The 16,339-nt window shown below is 45.4% G+C and overlaps 1 protein-coding gene across 2 annotated transcripts in view; it reads right to left on the bottom strand.

The window, feature by feature from the left end:
• LOC110495057 (slit homolog 1 protein) overlaps positions 1-16,339 on the bottom strand; it is a 105,999-nt gene that overhangs the window by 13,476 nt on the left and 76,184 nt on the right. For both annotated transcript variants that reach the window (XM_036949074.1, XM_036949075.1), the window contains 13 exons: positions 13,084-13,228; positions 12,930-13,004; positions 12,541-12,684; positions 11,460-11,603; positions 10,539-10,705; positions 10,248-10,386; positions 9,794-9,862; positions 5,364-5,435; positions 4,977-5,048; positions 4,674-4,745; positions 3,499-3,662; positions 1,024-1,148; positions 67-161 (listed from right to left, as the gene is read on the bottom strand). In XM_036949074.1, coding sequence (XP_036804969.1) covers positions 67-161; positions 1,024-1,148; positions 3,499-3,662; positions 4,674-4,745; positions 4,977-5,048; positions 5,364-5,435; positions 9,794-9,862; positions 10,248-10,386; positions 10,539-10,705; positions 11,460-11,603; positions 12,541-12,684; positions 12,930-13,004; positions 13,084-13,228 — 1,483 coding nt within the window. The remainder of the gene's footprint in view (positions 1-66; positions 162-1,023; positions 1,149-3,498; positions 3,663-4,673; positions 4,746-4,976; positions 5,049-5,363; positions 5,436-9,793; positions 9,863-10,247; positions 10,387-10,538; positions 10,706-11,459; positions 11,604-12,540; positions 12,685-12,929; positions 13,005-13,083; positions 13,229-16,339) is intronic.

The raw sequence follows: 16,339 nt of genomic DNA, 5'->3' as shown, positions 1-16,339 counted from the left end.
TATGTGTGTGTAGTGTGGACCCAGTGTGTGTGTGTGTGTGTGTGTGTGTGTGTGTATATGTGCTACCTGAATCTCCTTGTCTGTTCGTCACTGAGGCAGGTTCCTCCATTTGTGCATGGGTTACTGGCACACACATCCACTGGAGTCTCACAGTATTTACCCTGTAAAACACACACACACTTTCATTATATCTGTGGATTATATACATTACTATTTTCAATAGGGTATTATCTACTATAATAATATATTTTAATACTATTTTCAATAGAGTACTCTACTATAATAATATATTTTAATACTATTTTCAATAGGGTATTCTCTTTATTTTTTATTTTTTTATTTTACCTTTATTTAACTAGGCAAGTCAGTTAAGAACAAATTCTTATTTTCAATGACGGCCTAGGAACAGTGGGTTAACTGCCTTGTTCAGGGGCAGAACGACAGTTTTGTACCTTGTCAGCTCGGGGGTTTGAACTTGCAACCTTCCAGTCCAACGCTCTAACCACTAGGCTACCCTGCCGCCCCCTCTAACCACTAGGCTACCCTCTACTATAATAATATATTTTATTACTATTTTCATTAGGGTATTCTCTACTATAATAATATATTTTATTACTATTTTCATTAGGGTATTCTCTACTATAATAACACATTTTAATACTATTTTCAATAGGGTATTCTCTACTATAATAATATATTTTAATACTATTTTCAATAGGGTATTCTCTACTATAATAATACATTTTAATACTATTTTCAATAGGGTATTCTCTACTATAATAATACATTTTAATACTATTTTCAATAGGGTATTCTCTACTATAATAATACATTTTAATACTATTTTCAATAGGGTATTCTCTACTATAATAATACATTTTAGAGGATTTTAGAGTGACATAAAAATCACTCCATCCAGTCATATCCTGTTATATTGGGTGCAGGTTTATCTCACTGTGTATAACTGGATTAGTTGAATAGATCAGTGTTCTGCTATGATTGGGGACAGTGGTGGGTTCTTACCGTGAAGCCGGGTGCACACACACATGTGTAGAGTTCTACAGGGTCAGACTGACACACACCGTGGTTCTGACAGGGCCCAGACACACATGGACTACACTTAGCCTGGACAGACGTCTCCACTGGACCTGGGGACGGAGAGAAGAACAACTGGAATTTGACTGGGGTCCCTACTAGCTGACGTCATCTTTCTGGGGTCCCTACTAGCTGGTTCCATCTTTCTGGGGTCCCTACTAGCTGGCTCCATCTTTCTGGGGTCCTTACTAGCTGATGCCATCTTTCTGGGGTCCCTACTAGCTGACGCCATCTTTCTGGGGTCCCTACTAGCTGACGTCATCTTTCTGGGGTCCCTACTAGCTGGCTCCATCTTTCTGGGGTCCCTACTAGCTGACGCCATCTTTCTGGGGTCCCTACTAGCTGGCTCCATCTTTCTGGGGTCCCTACTAGCTGACGTCATCTTTCTGGGGTCCCTACTAGCTGGCTCCATCTTTCTGGGGTCCCTACTAGCTGACGCCATCTTTCTGGGGTCCCTACTAGCTGGCTCCATCTTTCTGGGGTCCCTACTAGCTGACGTCATCTTTCTGGGGTCCCTACTAGCTGGCTCCATCTTTCTGGGGTCCCTACTAGCTGACGTCATCTTTCTGGGGTCCCTACTAGCTGGCTCCATCTTTCTGGGGTCCCTACTAGCTGGCTCCATCTTTCTGGGGTCCCTACTAGCTGGCTCCATCTTTCTGGGGTCACTACTAGCTGACGTCATCTTTCTGGGGTCCCTACTAGCTGGCTCCATCTTTCTGGGGTCACTACTAGCTGGCTCCATCTTTCTGGGGTCCCTACTAGCTGGCTCCATCTTTCTGGGGTCGCTACTAGCTGGCTCCATCTTTCTGGGGTCAATACTAGCTGGCTCCATCTTTCTGGGGTCCCTACTAGCTGGCTCCATCTTTCTGGGGTCCCTACTAGCTGGCTCCATCTTTCTGGGGTCCCTACTTGCTGACGCCATCTTTCTGGGGTCCCTACTAGCTGGCTCCATCTTTCTGGGGTCCCTACAAGCTGGCTCCATCTTTCTGGGGTCCCTACTAGCTGACGCCATCTTTCTGGGGTCCCTACTAGCTGACGCCATCTTTCTGGGGTCCCTACTAGCTGACGCCAACTTTCTGGGGTCACTACTAGCTGGCTCCATCTTTCTGGGGTCACTACTAGCTGGCTCCATCTTTCTGGGGTCCCTACTAGCTGATGCAATCTTTCTGGGGTCCCTACTAGCTGACGCCATCTTTCTGGGGTCCCTACTAGCTGACGCCATCTTTCTGGGGTCCCTACTAGCTGGCTCCATCTTTCTGGGGTCCCTACTAGCTGACGCCATCTTTCTGGGGTCCCTACTAGCTGACGCCATCTTTCTGGGGTCCCTACTAGCTGACGCCATCTTTCTGGGGTCCCTACTAGCTGACGTCATCTTTCTGGGGTCCCTACTAGCTGATGCCATCTTTCTGGGGTCCCTACTAGCTGACGTCATCTTTCTGGGGTCCCTACTAGCTGACGCCATCTTTCTGGGGTCCCTACTAGCTGACGCCATCTTTCTGGGGTCCCTACTAGCTGGCTCCATCTTTCTGGGGTCCCTACTAGCTGACGCCATCTTTCTGGGGTCCCTACTAGCTGACGCCATCTTTCTGGGGTCCCTACTAGCTGACGCCATCTTTCTGGGGTCCCTACTAGCTGACGCCATCTTTCTGGGGTCCCTACTAGCTGACGTCATCTTTCTGGGGTCCCTACTAGCTGACGCCATCTTTCTGGGGTCCCTACTAGCTGACGCCATCTTTCTGGGGTCCCTACTAGCTGGCTCCATCTTTCTGGGGTCCCTACTAGCTGACGCCATCTTTCTGGGGTCCCTACTAGCTGACGCCATCTTTCTGGGGTCCCTACTAGCTGACGCCATCTTTCTGGGGTCCCTACTAGCTGACGCCATCTTTCTGGGGTCCCTACTAGCTGACGCCATCTTTCTGGGGTCCCTACTAGCTGACGCCATCTTTCTGGGGTCCCTACTAGCTGACGCCATCTTTCTGGGGTCCCTACTAGCTGGCTCCATCTTTCTGGGGTCCCTACTAGCTGGCTCCATCTTTCTGGGGTCCCTACTAGCTGACGTCATCTTTCTGGGGTCCCTACTAGCTGACGTCATCTTTCTGGGGTCCAATGAAAATAAGAAGAGATTACCTTTCACTCCTTTTTCTATTGACTCTCATTATTGGGTTTTCTTTCCATTCCTCCTCCTGTACCTTTCTATTTTCTCACCCATTCTATCGCCATCTTCTATCCCTTCTTTTACACTCCTTTAATCCATCTCTCTCTCTCCCATCTCTTCCTCTTCACCTTACAAAAGCCAGCCCCCCCTCCCTCCCTCCTCTCCCTTCCCTCCTCTCCATTCCCTCCTCTCCCTTCCCTCCCTCCCTCTCCCTCCTCTCCCTCCTCCGCCTCCTCTTCCACTCTTACCCAGACATTCAAACTTGGTCTCAGGTGTGGTGAGCAGCAGTTTTCCCTCCATGCCCATTGGTCCGGCACAGCGGGCGATGCCAGGCTCCTTGTACCCACTCTTCACCCAGTCAGACAGCCAGCGCAGATGACAGTCACAGTACAGGGGGTTGGCACCGATTGCCCTGGGGGTTAGAGGTCAAAGATCCGGGTGGAAGGGTTAAGGTCAGTCGCTCAATTAATCAATCAGACTGACAGCCAATTCAGATGAAAGTCAGGTGGACAAGTACAGGCATGCTCTGAATGTGGTGTAATACTTTCAACTACCACAAGAGGGGGTCCTCTTGCCTCAAATACAGTTAAAGCTGCAATATGTAACTTTTTGGCCATTCCAATTGAAAGCAAGTCTAAGAACCAGGAAATATAAAAGCAATTTTTGCATAGTGCACCTTTAAGTTCCATCACTTTAACATGAGACACTGAATAGAAGGGAATCAGAGCATTTCTGTTGAAAGTTGTCATAGGACAGCAACCTGTTCTGGGGGCAGTTCCTCCACATACAACACTATAATTAACCCCTGTAAGGATCTGTATCAAAAAAACTAAATGTTTCTAATGTTTCTATTCAGTGATGTTGAATGTCTGGGAACCTCTGTGCCACCGCATGTTACAGTACATCAATGGAACTAGATGTGCTAGTATGTGAGGTAGAGTATTACATTAATAACCCAGGCTAACCTGCTGTATCCCCTGTTTCTCTCTTTACTCTCAACACAAGGTCAACAGACATGGACCTCTGTAGTGACACGATCCCTCCCTCCCTTTCTCTCCTCCATCAATCCTTCACTCCGACCCTTTTAGCTTGTCCCAGACAGGTCACGCTTCCTCGAACACACCACTGGAGACACACACACACACACACACACACACACACAAACACACACACACACACACACACACACACACAGACACACACACACACACACACACACACACACACACACACACACACACACACACACACACTCCCTCAGTCATGCGTGTCTTTATTGCCAATCCAATACCACGCCCTCTGACTGGGAAAGCACTTGACTCTGACATAGATAGGAGAGGGTGCAGGCGGTCACTGCTAAGCGTGCTGAGTGGGATAATGTGCACACACACGGGACAAATACACACAGGAAACACACACTCACAGGTGAGACAGGGAGGCCACATCGCTGAAGATCCCCTCCAGTAGTTCAGAGATGTCGTTACCATGAAGAGATCTGGGACAGAGAAACACAAAACATGTTATTATTAAGGCTCTTTGTGTGTGTGTGTGTGTGTGTGTGTGTGTGTGTGTGTGTGTGTGTGTGTAGTATGTGTGTGTGAAGTGTGTAGTATGTGTGTGTGTGTGAGAGAGAGAGAGAGAGAGAGAGAGAGAGAGAGAGAGAGAGAGGAGAGAGAGAGAGAGAGAGAGAGAGAGAGTGGGGGGGGGGGGGGGTGTGGGCCCTTACAGTAGTCTTAGAGAGCGTAGTCCAGCCAGGGCCAGAGGAGGGATGCAGCGTAGAGAGTTGTAACTCAGGATGCTGGAACACAAGAACACAGTCAGGAGAAGAACACACAGAGACACTTATTACATGATGAACATTCTACACTTCTAATATAACATTCTAAGACAGGACACTAGTCTAGATACAGTGTCTAGATACACTAGTCTAGATACAGTGTGAGGATGATGAACATGAGGAGAAGTATTTTCAAGAGATTACATGTTTTGTTGTTTAACCTTTTTTGTTTTTCAGATAATTGTCTTCTGATTAATTATTGTGTGTGTTTGTTTTTCCCTGTGTGTGTGTGTGTGTGTGTGTGTGTGTGTGTGTGTGTGTGTGAGAGAGACTCACAGGGTGGTGAGCTGGCTCATATTGGAGAAGGAGGAGTCAGACAGGGAGCTGATTCTGTTGTTACTCAGATCTCTGGAACAGCAAGGGTTAAAAACAACCACTACTTAAACATAATGACTTTGTTAAAAACAACCACTACTTAATAAACATAATGACTTTATGTTAAAAACAACCACTACTTAATAAACATAATGACTTTATGTTAAAAACAACCACTACTTAATAAACATAATGACTTTATGTTAAAAACAACCACTACTTAAACATAATGACTTTGTTAAAAACAACCAACACTTTAGTTATCTACAGTTATCCAGTTAGATCCACATAGTGCCATTCAGAAAGTATTCAGACCCTTTCACTTTTCCCACATTTTGTGACGTTAAAGACATATTCTAAAATTGATTAAATATATATTTTTCCTCAGCAATCTACACACAATACCCTGTGATGACAAACTGAAAATAGTTTTTAGATTTATTTTCCAATTATTTTATTTTATATATTTTTAAACGTATATACATGAGTATTCAGACCGTTTGCTATGAGATTCCATTGATCATCCTTGAGATGTTTCTATAGCTTGATTGGAGTCCACCTGTGGTAAATTCAATTGATTGGACATGGTTTGAAAAGGCACCTGTCTATATAAGGTCCCACAGTTGACAGTGCATGTCAGAGCAAAAACCAAGCCATGAGGTTGAAAGAATTGTCCGTAGAGCTCTGAGACAGGATTGTTTCGAGGCACAGATCTGGGGGAGGGTACCAAAAAATGTCTGCAGCATTGAATGTCCAAGAACACAGTGGCCTGCATCATTCTTAAATGGAAGACGTTTGGAACCACCAAGACTCTTGCTAGAGCTGGTCGCCTGGCCAAACTGATCAATTGGGGGAGAAGGGCCTTGGTCAGGGAGGTGACCAAGAACCCGATGGTCACTCTGACAGAGCTCCTCTGTGGAGATGGGAGAACCTTCCAGAAGGACAGCGATCTCTGCAGCACTCTACCAAACAGGCCATTATGGTAGAGTGGCCAGACAGAAACCACTCCTCAGTAAAAGTCACATGAAAGTCAGCATGGAGTTTTCCAAAAGGCACCTGAAGGACTCAGACCATGAGAAACAAGATTATCTGGTCTGATGAAACCAAGATTGAATTATTTGGCCTGAATGCCAAGTATCACGTCTGGAGGCAACCTGGCACCATCCCTACGGTGAAGCATGGTGGTGGCAGCATCATGCTGTGGGGATGTTTTTCAGCGGCAGGGACTGGGAGACTCTGGAGAGACCTGAAAATAACTGTGCTGCAACGCTCCCCATCCAACCTAACAGAGCTTAAGAGGATCTGTAGAGAGGAATGGGAGAAACTCCCCAAATACATAACCCAAAAGACTGGAGGCTGTAATCGCTGGCAAAGGTGTTTCAACAAAGTAGAGTAAAGGGTCTGAATACTTATGTAAATTTGATATTTCCGTTTTTTGCTTTGTCATTTTTGGGTATTGTGTGTTGATGAGGGGGGAAAACGATTTAATTAATTTTAAAATAAGGCTGTAACATAACAAAATGTGGAAAAAGTCAAGGGGTCTGAATACTTTCCCAATGCACTGTAGTCTGTGTCCCAGTTAAATGGCACCCTATCCCCTTTATAGGGCACTACTTTTGACCAGAGCCTGGGCAATTGTCAAAAGTAGTGCACTACATAGGGAATGGGGTGCCATCTGAGACGTATCCATCCTGTTAATGCAGTTTATTACCCATCATCAGACACTCAGCAGCAACCCTCCTCCGATACACTTCATATCCCATCTCCACAGAATAAAGGCTTTTTGTGTCAAATGGAGGTGTTAAGTGAATAACCATTAACCCACTCTGGTCTATCAGAGGTAGCTATGAGCTGGTGGATTGTGGGTTGGATAATGCTGTTGTTGACTGGAGTGGAGTCAAGTGCAGAGCAGGTTCCATATCGCCACCTGCTGGTCATGGTTACACATTGGACTGTAGAGAAACCACTAGAACTGTTCTGGTCCTAGAGAGCTACATTGTGCACATGTTTTTGTTCCAGCACAGCTCTAAAACAACCGATTAAGCTAATGAAGGTCTGTTGTGCTGGGTTGTAACAGAAACCTGTAAACCTGGACAACTACAAATACCTGGGTGTCTGGTTAGACTGTAAACTCTCCTTCCAGACTCACATTAAGCATCTCCAATCCAAAATTAAATCTAGAATCGGCTTCCTATTTTGCAACAAAGCATCCTTCACTCATGCTGCCAAACATACCCTCGTAAAACTGACCATCCTACCGATCCTCGACTTCGGCGATGTCATTTACAAAATAGCCTCCAACACTCTACTCAACAAATTGGATGCAGTCTATCACAGTGCCATCCGTTTTGTCACCAAAGCCCCATATACTACCCAGCACTGCGACCTGTATGCTCTCGTTGGTTGGCCCTTGCTTCATACTCGTCGCCAAACCCATTGGCTCAAGGTCATCTACAAGTCTGCTAGGTAAAGCCCCGCCTTATCTCAGCTCACTGGCCGCCATAGCAGCACCCACCCGTAGCACGCACTCCAGCAGGTATATCTCACTGGTCACCCCCAAAGCCAATTCTTTCTTTGGTCGTCTTTCCTTCCAGTTCTCTGCTGCCAATGACTGGAACGAACTGCAAAAATCACTGAAGCTGGAGACTCATATCTCCCTCACTAGCTTTAAGCACCAGCTGTCAGAGCAGCTCACAGATCACTGCACCTGTACATAGCCCATCTGTAAATAGCCCATCCAACTACCTCATCCCCTACTGTATTTATTTATTTATCTTGCTCCTTTGCACCCCAGTATCTCTACATGCACATTCATCTTCTGCACATCTACCATTCCAGTGTTTAATTGGTATATTGTATTTACTTCACCACCATGGCCTATTTATTGCCTTACCTCCCTTATCTTACCTCATCTGCACACACTGTATAAATACTTTTTCTACTGTATTATTGACTGTATGTTGGTTTATTCCATGTGTTACTCTGTGTTGTTGTTTGTGTCGAACTGCTTTGCTTTATCTTGGCCAGGTCACAGTTGTAAATGAGAACTTGTTCTCAACTAGTCTACCTGGTTAAATAAAGGTGTTCTCCACTAGTCTACCTGGTTAAATAAAGGTGTTCTCCACTAGTCTACCTGGTTAAATAAAGGTGTTCTCCACTAGTCTACCTGGTTAAATAAAGGTGTTCTCCACTAGTCTACCTGGTTAAATAAAGGTGAAATATAATGAATAAAACACTCTGTAGGGACCAGGACCCTGCTTGGTGACCTCTAGGACACAGTACACCTTTGTAAAGTACGGTATCAGTGAGAGGATCAGTAACACAGTAATGGGGACCTAAGCCCAGGAACACCACTGACCATGCAGTAACAGACACACTAACAGACAGTAATGGTTAACTCACACCAGACACACTAGCAGACACAGTAACAGACAGTAATGGTTAACTCACACCAGACACACTAGCAGACACAGTAACAGACAGTAATGGTTAACTCACACCAGACACACTAGCAGACACAGTAACAGACAGTAATGGTTAACTCACACCAGACACACTAGCAGACACAGTAACAGACAGTAATGGTTAACTCACACCAGACACACTAGCAGACACACTAACAGACAGTAATGGTTAACTCACAACAGACACACTAGCAGACACACTAACAGACAGTAGTAGTTAACTCACAACAGACACACTAGCAGACACACTAACAGACAGTAATGGTTAACTCACAACGGACACACTAACAGACACACCAACAGACAGTAATGGTTAACTCACAACAGACACACTAACAGACAGTAATGGTTAACTCACAACAGACACACTAGCAGACACAGTAACAGACAGTAATGGTTAACTCACAACAGACACACTAACAGACAGTAATGGTTAACTCACAAGAGACACACTAACAGACAGTAGTGGTTAACTCACAACAGACACTCACAACAGACACACTAACAGACAGTAGTGGTTAACTCACAACAGACACACTAACAGACAGTAATGGTTAACTCACAACAGACACTCACAACAGACGCTTACAACAGACACACTAACAGACAGTAATGGTTAACTCACAACATACACTCACAACAGACACACTAACAGACAGTAGTGGTTAACTCACAACAGACACACTAACAGACACACTAACAGACAGTAATGGTTAACTCACAACAGACACTCACAACAGACACACTAACAGACAGTAATGGTTAACTCACAACATACACACTAACAGACAGTAGTGGTTAACTCACAACAGACACACTAACAGACAGTAGTGGTTAACTCACAACAGACACACTAACAGACAGTAATGCTTAACTCACAACAGACATACTAACAGACACACTAACAGGCAGTAATGGTTAACTCACACCAGCTGCAGGTGTTTGAAGGTGGACAGTTCCCTGGGCACCATGCTGAATTGGTTCCCATCCAGATACCTGAGAGGATGAGGAGGAGGAGGAGACTGTGGTTAAACAAAGTAACTAAGTTATACCAGCTATTAGTCAGTAAGCCTTGTCCTAGCCAGAACAGACTATAGGGTTATACCTACCTATTAGTCAGTAAGCCTTGTCCTAGCTAGAACAGACTATAGGGGTATACCTACCTATTAGTCAGTAAGCCTTGTCCTAGCCAGAACAGACTATAGGGTTATACCTACCTATTCAGACAGGTAATACGTTATATAACTAAGTGCTAACTGGTGAACTGAGCATGTAAGAAAAGTGTATTGCAGATCTCTAAGCCCTAACCCCAAGCACCCTTCCCTTTGTCTCCTGCCCCCTTGCCCTGACCCCTGACCTCTAACCCCAGTCTGTGACTTACAGTTCAGTGACGTTGCGGGGCAACCCCTTGGGCAGGGCCTGGAGGTGTTTGTTACTACAGCGGACCACCGTCTCTGTACAGGTACACTCAGTGGGACACTGAGGACGAGCTCCACAGCTACTCTCCTCCAGTACTGCACCTGGGAGAGAAGGGAGACTACTTTAAATATTTAGAAATGTAATATACTTCTATCACTTTCCATCAATGAAATTATAAAATCTCTCTGTGTCCTTGTGTGTGATGTGTGTTTCTGCGTGAGTCCGTGCGTGTGTGTGTGTGTGTGTGTCGTACCGTCGTCACAGCGGAAGTCTGGTGCAGCTACGTCCTGTAGTGGGATCTCTCTGAGGAAGGAGGGGCTCTGGCAGCGAGGGTTCCCTGTTACGATTCGTCTAGAACGAAGCCACGCCCCCAACCACGCCAGACGACAGTCACAGTTAAACGGGTTGGCCAACAAGTTCCTGAGGGAGTGAGAGGGAGGAAGACAGAGGGAGAAAGAGGTGGGGGGAGAGAGAGACGTGGAGGGAAGAGAGAGGCGGGGGTAAGAGAGAGAGGTGGGGGTAAGAGAGAGAGGTGGGGGAGAGAGAGAGAGATGGGGGTAAGAGAGAGAGACAGGTGGGGGTAAGAGAGAGAGGCAGGTGGGGGTAAGAGAGAGAGGTGGAGGGAAGAGAGAGAGGTGGAGGGAAGAGAGAGGCGGGGGTAAGAGAGGGAGGTGGGGGGGAGAGAGAGAGGTGGAGGGAAGAGAGAGGTGGGGTAAGAGAGAGAGGTGGGGTAAGAGAGAGAGGTGGGGGGAGAGAGAGAGGTGGAGGGAAGAGAGAGGTGGGGGTAAGAGAGAGAGGTGGGGGGAGAGAGAGAGGTGGAGGGAAGAGAGAGGCGGGGGTAAGAGAGAGAGGTGGGGGGAGAGAGAGAGGTGGAGGGAAGAGAGAGGTGGGGGTAAGAGAGAGAGGTGGGGGTAAGAGAGAGAGGTGGAGGGAAGAGAGAGGTGGGGGTAAGAGAGAGAGGTGGAGGGAAGCGACAGGTGGGGGGAGAGAGAGAGGTGAGAGGAGAGAGAGAGGTGGAGGGAAGAGAGAGGTGGGGGGAGAGAGAGAGAGGTGGGGGGAAATAGGGGGAGAGAAAGAGAGCGAGAGTGTGAGAGATAAAGAGAGGCAGTCAGTCTATAACAGAGTTCTTAAACTTTTCAAGGATGATTTGTGAATGTGTGTATGTGTGTCTTACAGTGTAGAGAGGTGGGGCAGTGTGTCGAAGGCCCCAGGCATTATGGTGTGGAGCTGGTTGTCATAGAGAGACAACAGGCGGACGTTGGCCAGACCAGTGAAGCTGCCGTTATGGATACAGCTGATACGGTTGTTCCTCAACATCCTACAACACACAGAGAGACACTGTAGTCATTGGCGAAGACAGCATTTTATATTGATGATGACAATTACTCTTCAAGACTTTTGGGTTGACCAGTTTCATTATTGCAATAATTAAATCGATATTAAATAAAGATGATTGTTTGAAGAAATGACAAGTCTCACTCAGTATGAATTTCCACGGCAAATAGCAATAAGGCACATTGGGGGTTTGTGGTACATGGCCAACATACCACAGCTAAGGATTGTGTCCAGGCACTCCGCAGTGCGTCGTGCATAATGACCGGCCCTTGGCCGTGCTATATTTGGCCATATACCACACCTCCTCAGGCCTTATTACTTAAATAATTGATGATAATAATTATGATTAAGATGAAAATGGTGACTATGAAAACGATGATGATCATGATAATGATGATGATAATGATGATGATGTTAATGGGGATAATGACGATGGCAATGGTAATTATAATAATTGTAATGATAATGATGATAATACATATGATAATGCTGATGATGATGATGATATGCGGCAGTAGTTTATGTGTCGGGGGCCTAGGGTCAGTCTGTTATATCTGGAGTATTTCTCATGTCTTATCCAGTGTCCTGTGTGAATTTAAGTATGCTCCCTCTAATTCCCTCTCTCTTTCTCTTCTCTCGGACCTGAGCCCTAGGACCATGCCTCAGGACTACCTGGCCTGATGACTCCTTGCTGTCCCCAGTCCACCTGGTTGTGCTGCTGATCCTGTTTCAACTGTTCTACATCTGCATTCCTTGCTGTTTGGGGTTTTAGGTTGGGTTTCTGTATAGCACTATGTGACATCGGCTGATATATTTATAAAGCCTGTAAAAAGGGCTTTATAAATACATTTGATTGATTGATGATAATAATGATCATCATGATCATAATGATGATGATCATGATGAAGGTGCTAACTCACAGCATGCGGACGCCGCCCATGCCCCTGAACATGGTCCCTCTGACAGAGTCCAGGTGATTGGCTGTCAGGTGGAGCTCCATGACAGACCCCGCCCCCTCAAACACTCCGTCCTCGATCTCTGAGATCTTGTTGTTGCTAAGGTTACTGAAAAACACAGATCATGCTTGTTACAAACAACAAACCAATGGTCAACTGAATTATCCAATAACATACAAGACACGTGGCCTTTTATGGTTACTAATGAATAGATATAAATTCCTTTTAGAAATATTATGCCTTGTTACAGTGTGTTTAATAATTATATTATTATTAAAATGTTTATGAATAAATGTGATGAACTAATACAAAAAAAACATCTAAAACTTCAGAAGTAAATAGAGAGAGCGTACATTTTCTTGAGCTGAGAGAGGGTCTTGAAGACGCCGGTGGCTTCCAGCACTGAGATGTCATTGTTGTTGAGACGCCTGAGACAGGAGGAGAAAACTGTCAGAGAACAGACAGAAAGAAGCGATAGATAACATTATACTGTGTGTGTGTCCTTACAGCTCGGTGGTAGAGGCAGGTAGGTGTTGGGGGAACTTGGTGAGACGGAGGTTAGAGCAGTCCACTACGTTAGCTTCACAGCGACACTTAGCAGGACACACTGGCTTACTGTTACACTCATTATTCAGACGGGTGTCTTCTGTACCTGGTCACATTCAACACACACAGAACACACTGTATTATCACATACAACACACTGTATTATCACATACAACACACTGTATTATCACATACAACACACTGTATTATCACATACAACACACTGTATTATCACATAGAACACACTGTATTATCACATAGAACACACTGTATTATCACATAGAACACACTGTATTATCACATAGAACACACTGTATTATCACATAGAACACACCGTATTATCACATAGAACACACCGTATTATCACATAGAACACACTGTATTATCACATAGAACACACTGTATTATCACATAGAACACACTGTATTATCACATAGAACACACCGTATTATCACATAGAACACACTGTATTATCACATACAACACACTGTATTAACACATAGAACACACTGTATTATCACATACAACACACTGTATTATCACATACAACACACTGTATTATCACATAGAACACACTGTATTATCACATAGAACACACTGTATTATCACATAGAACACACTGTATTATCACATAGAACACACTGTATTGTCACATAGAACACACTGTATTGTCACATAGAACAGACGGTATTGTCACATAGAACAGACTGTATTATCACATAGAACACACTGTATTATCACATAGAACACACTGTATTGTCACATAGAACACACTGTATTATCACATAGAACACACTGTATTGTCACATAGAACACACCGCATTATCACATAGAACACACTGTATTATCACATAGAACATACCGTATATCACATAGAACTCACCGTATTATCACATAGAACACACCATATTATCACACAGAACACACTGTTTACATACCACCACAGACTGAGGCTGGCACTAAGACAGCATTGAATGAGCTGTATTCCGCCATAAGCAAACAAGAAACCACTCACCCAGAGGCGGTACTCCTAGTAGCCAGGGACTTAAATGCAGGGAAACTTAAATCCGTTTTACCAAATTTCCACCAGCATGTTAAATGTGCAACCAGAGAGGGGAAAAAAACTCTGGCCCACCTTTACTCCACACACAGAGACGCCTACAAAGCTCTACCTCGCCTTCCATTTGGCAAATCTGACCATAATTCTATCCTCCTGATTCCTGCTTACAAGCAAAAATTGAAGCAGGAAGCACCAGTGACTCAGTCTATAAAAAAAGTGATCAGATGAAGCAGATCCTAAGCTACAGGATTGTTTTTCTAGCACAGACTGGAACATGTTCCGGGATTCCTCAGATGGCATTGAGGAGTACACCACATCAGTCACTGGCTTTATCAATAAGTGCATCGATGATGTCGTCCCCACAGTGACCGTACGTACATACCCCAACCAGAAGCCATGGATTACAGGCAGCATCTGCACTGAGCTAAAGGGTAGAGCTGCCGCTTTCAAGGAGCAGGACTCTAACCCGGAAGCTTATAAGAAATCCCACTATACCCTCCGTCGGACCATCAAACAGGCAAAGCATCAATACAGGACTAAGATAGAATTGTACTACACCGGCTCTGAAGCTCGTCGGATGTGGCAGGGCTTGCAAACCATTACAGACTGCAAAGGGAAGCAGAGCCGAGAGCTGCCCAGTGACACGAGCCTACCAGACGAGCAAAACTACTTCTATACTTGCTTCAAGGCAAATAACACTGAAACATGCATGACAGCACCAGCTGTTCCAGAAGACTGTGTGATCACTCTCTCCACAGCCGATGTGAGTAAGACCTTTAAACAGGTCAACATTCACAAGGCCGCAGGGCCAGAAGGATTACCAGGACGTGTACTACGAGCATGCGCTGACCAACTGGCAAGTGTCTTCACTGACATTTTCAACCTCTCCCTGTCTGAGTCTGTAATACCAACATGTTTTAAGCAGACCACCATAGTGCCTGTGCCCAAGAACACTAAGGTAACCTGCCTAAATGACTACCAACCTGTAGCACTGACGTCTATAGCCATGAAGTGCTTTGAAAGGCTGGTCATGGCTCACATCAACACCATTATCCCAGAAACTCTAGACCCATTACAATTTGCATACCGCACCAACAGATCCACAGATTATGCAATTTCTATTGCACTCCACACTGCCCTTTCCCACCTGGACAAAAGGAACACCTATGTGAGAATGCTATTCATTGACTACAGCTCAACGTTCAACACCATAGTGCCATCAAAGCTCATCCATAAGCTAAGGACCCTGGGACTAAACACCTCCCTCTGCAACTGGATCCTGGACTTCCTGACGGTGGTAAGGGTGGGTAACAACACATCCACCACGCTGATCCTCAACACAGGGACCCCTCATGAGTGTGTGCTCAGTCCCCCCCTGTACTCCCTGTTCACTCATGACTGCACTGCCAGGCACAGCTCCAACACCATCAATAAGTTTGCCGATGACACAACAGTGGTAGGACTGATCACCGACAACGACGAGACCGCCTATAGGGAGGAGGTCAGAGACCTGGCCAGGTGGTGCCAGGACAACAACCTCTCCCGCAACATGATCAAGACAAAGGAGATGATTGTGGACTACAGGAAAAAGAGGACCGAAAGCATCCTGACTGGTTGCATCACTGGCTGGTACGGCAACTGCTCAGCCTCCGACCGCAAGGCACTACAGAGGATAGTGCAAACGGCCCAGTACATCACTGGAGCCAAGCTTCCTGCCATCCAGGATCTCTATACCAGGTGGTGTCAGAGGAAGGCCCTAAAAATTGTCAAAGACTCCAGCCACCCTAGTCATAAGACTGTTCTCTTTGCTACCGCACAGCAAGCGCTACCAGAGCACTAAATCTAGGTCCAAGAAGCTTCTAAACAGCTTCTACCCACAAGCCATAAGACTCCTGAACATCTAATCAAATGGCTACACAGACTATTTTCATTGCCCCCCCCCCCCACCCCCTCTTTTACACCGCTGCTACTCTCTATTATCATCTATTGATAGTCACTTTAATAACTCTACCTACATGTTCATATTACCTCAATTACCTAAACTAACCGGTGCCCCCGCACATTTACTCTGTACCAGTACCCCCTGTACATAGTCTCACTATTGTTATTTTACTGCTGCTCTTTAATTACTTGTTACTTTTATTTCTTATCCGTATT

Source organism: Oncorhynchus mykiss, chromosome 17 (assembly GCF_013265735.2).
Source record: "Oncorhynchus mykiss isolate Arlee chromosome 17, USDA_OmykA_1.1, whole genome shotgun sequence".
Classification (NCBI taxonomy): domain Eukaryota; kingdom Metazoa; phylum Chordata; class Actinopteri; order Salmoniformes; family Salmonidae; genus Oncorhynchus; species Oncorhynchus mykiss.
This window is presented reverse-complemented; position numbering and strand designations above follow the sequence as displayed.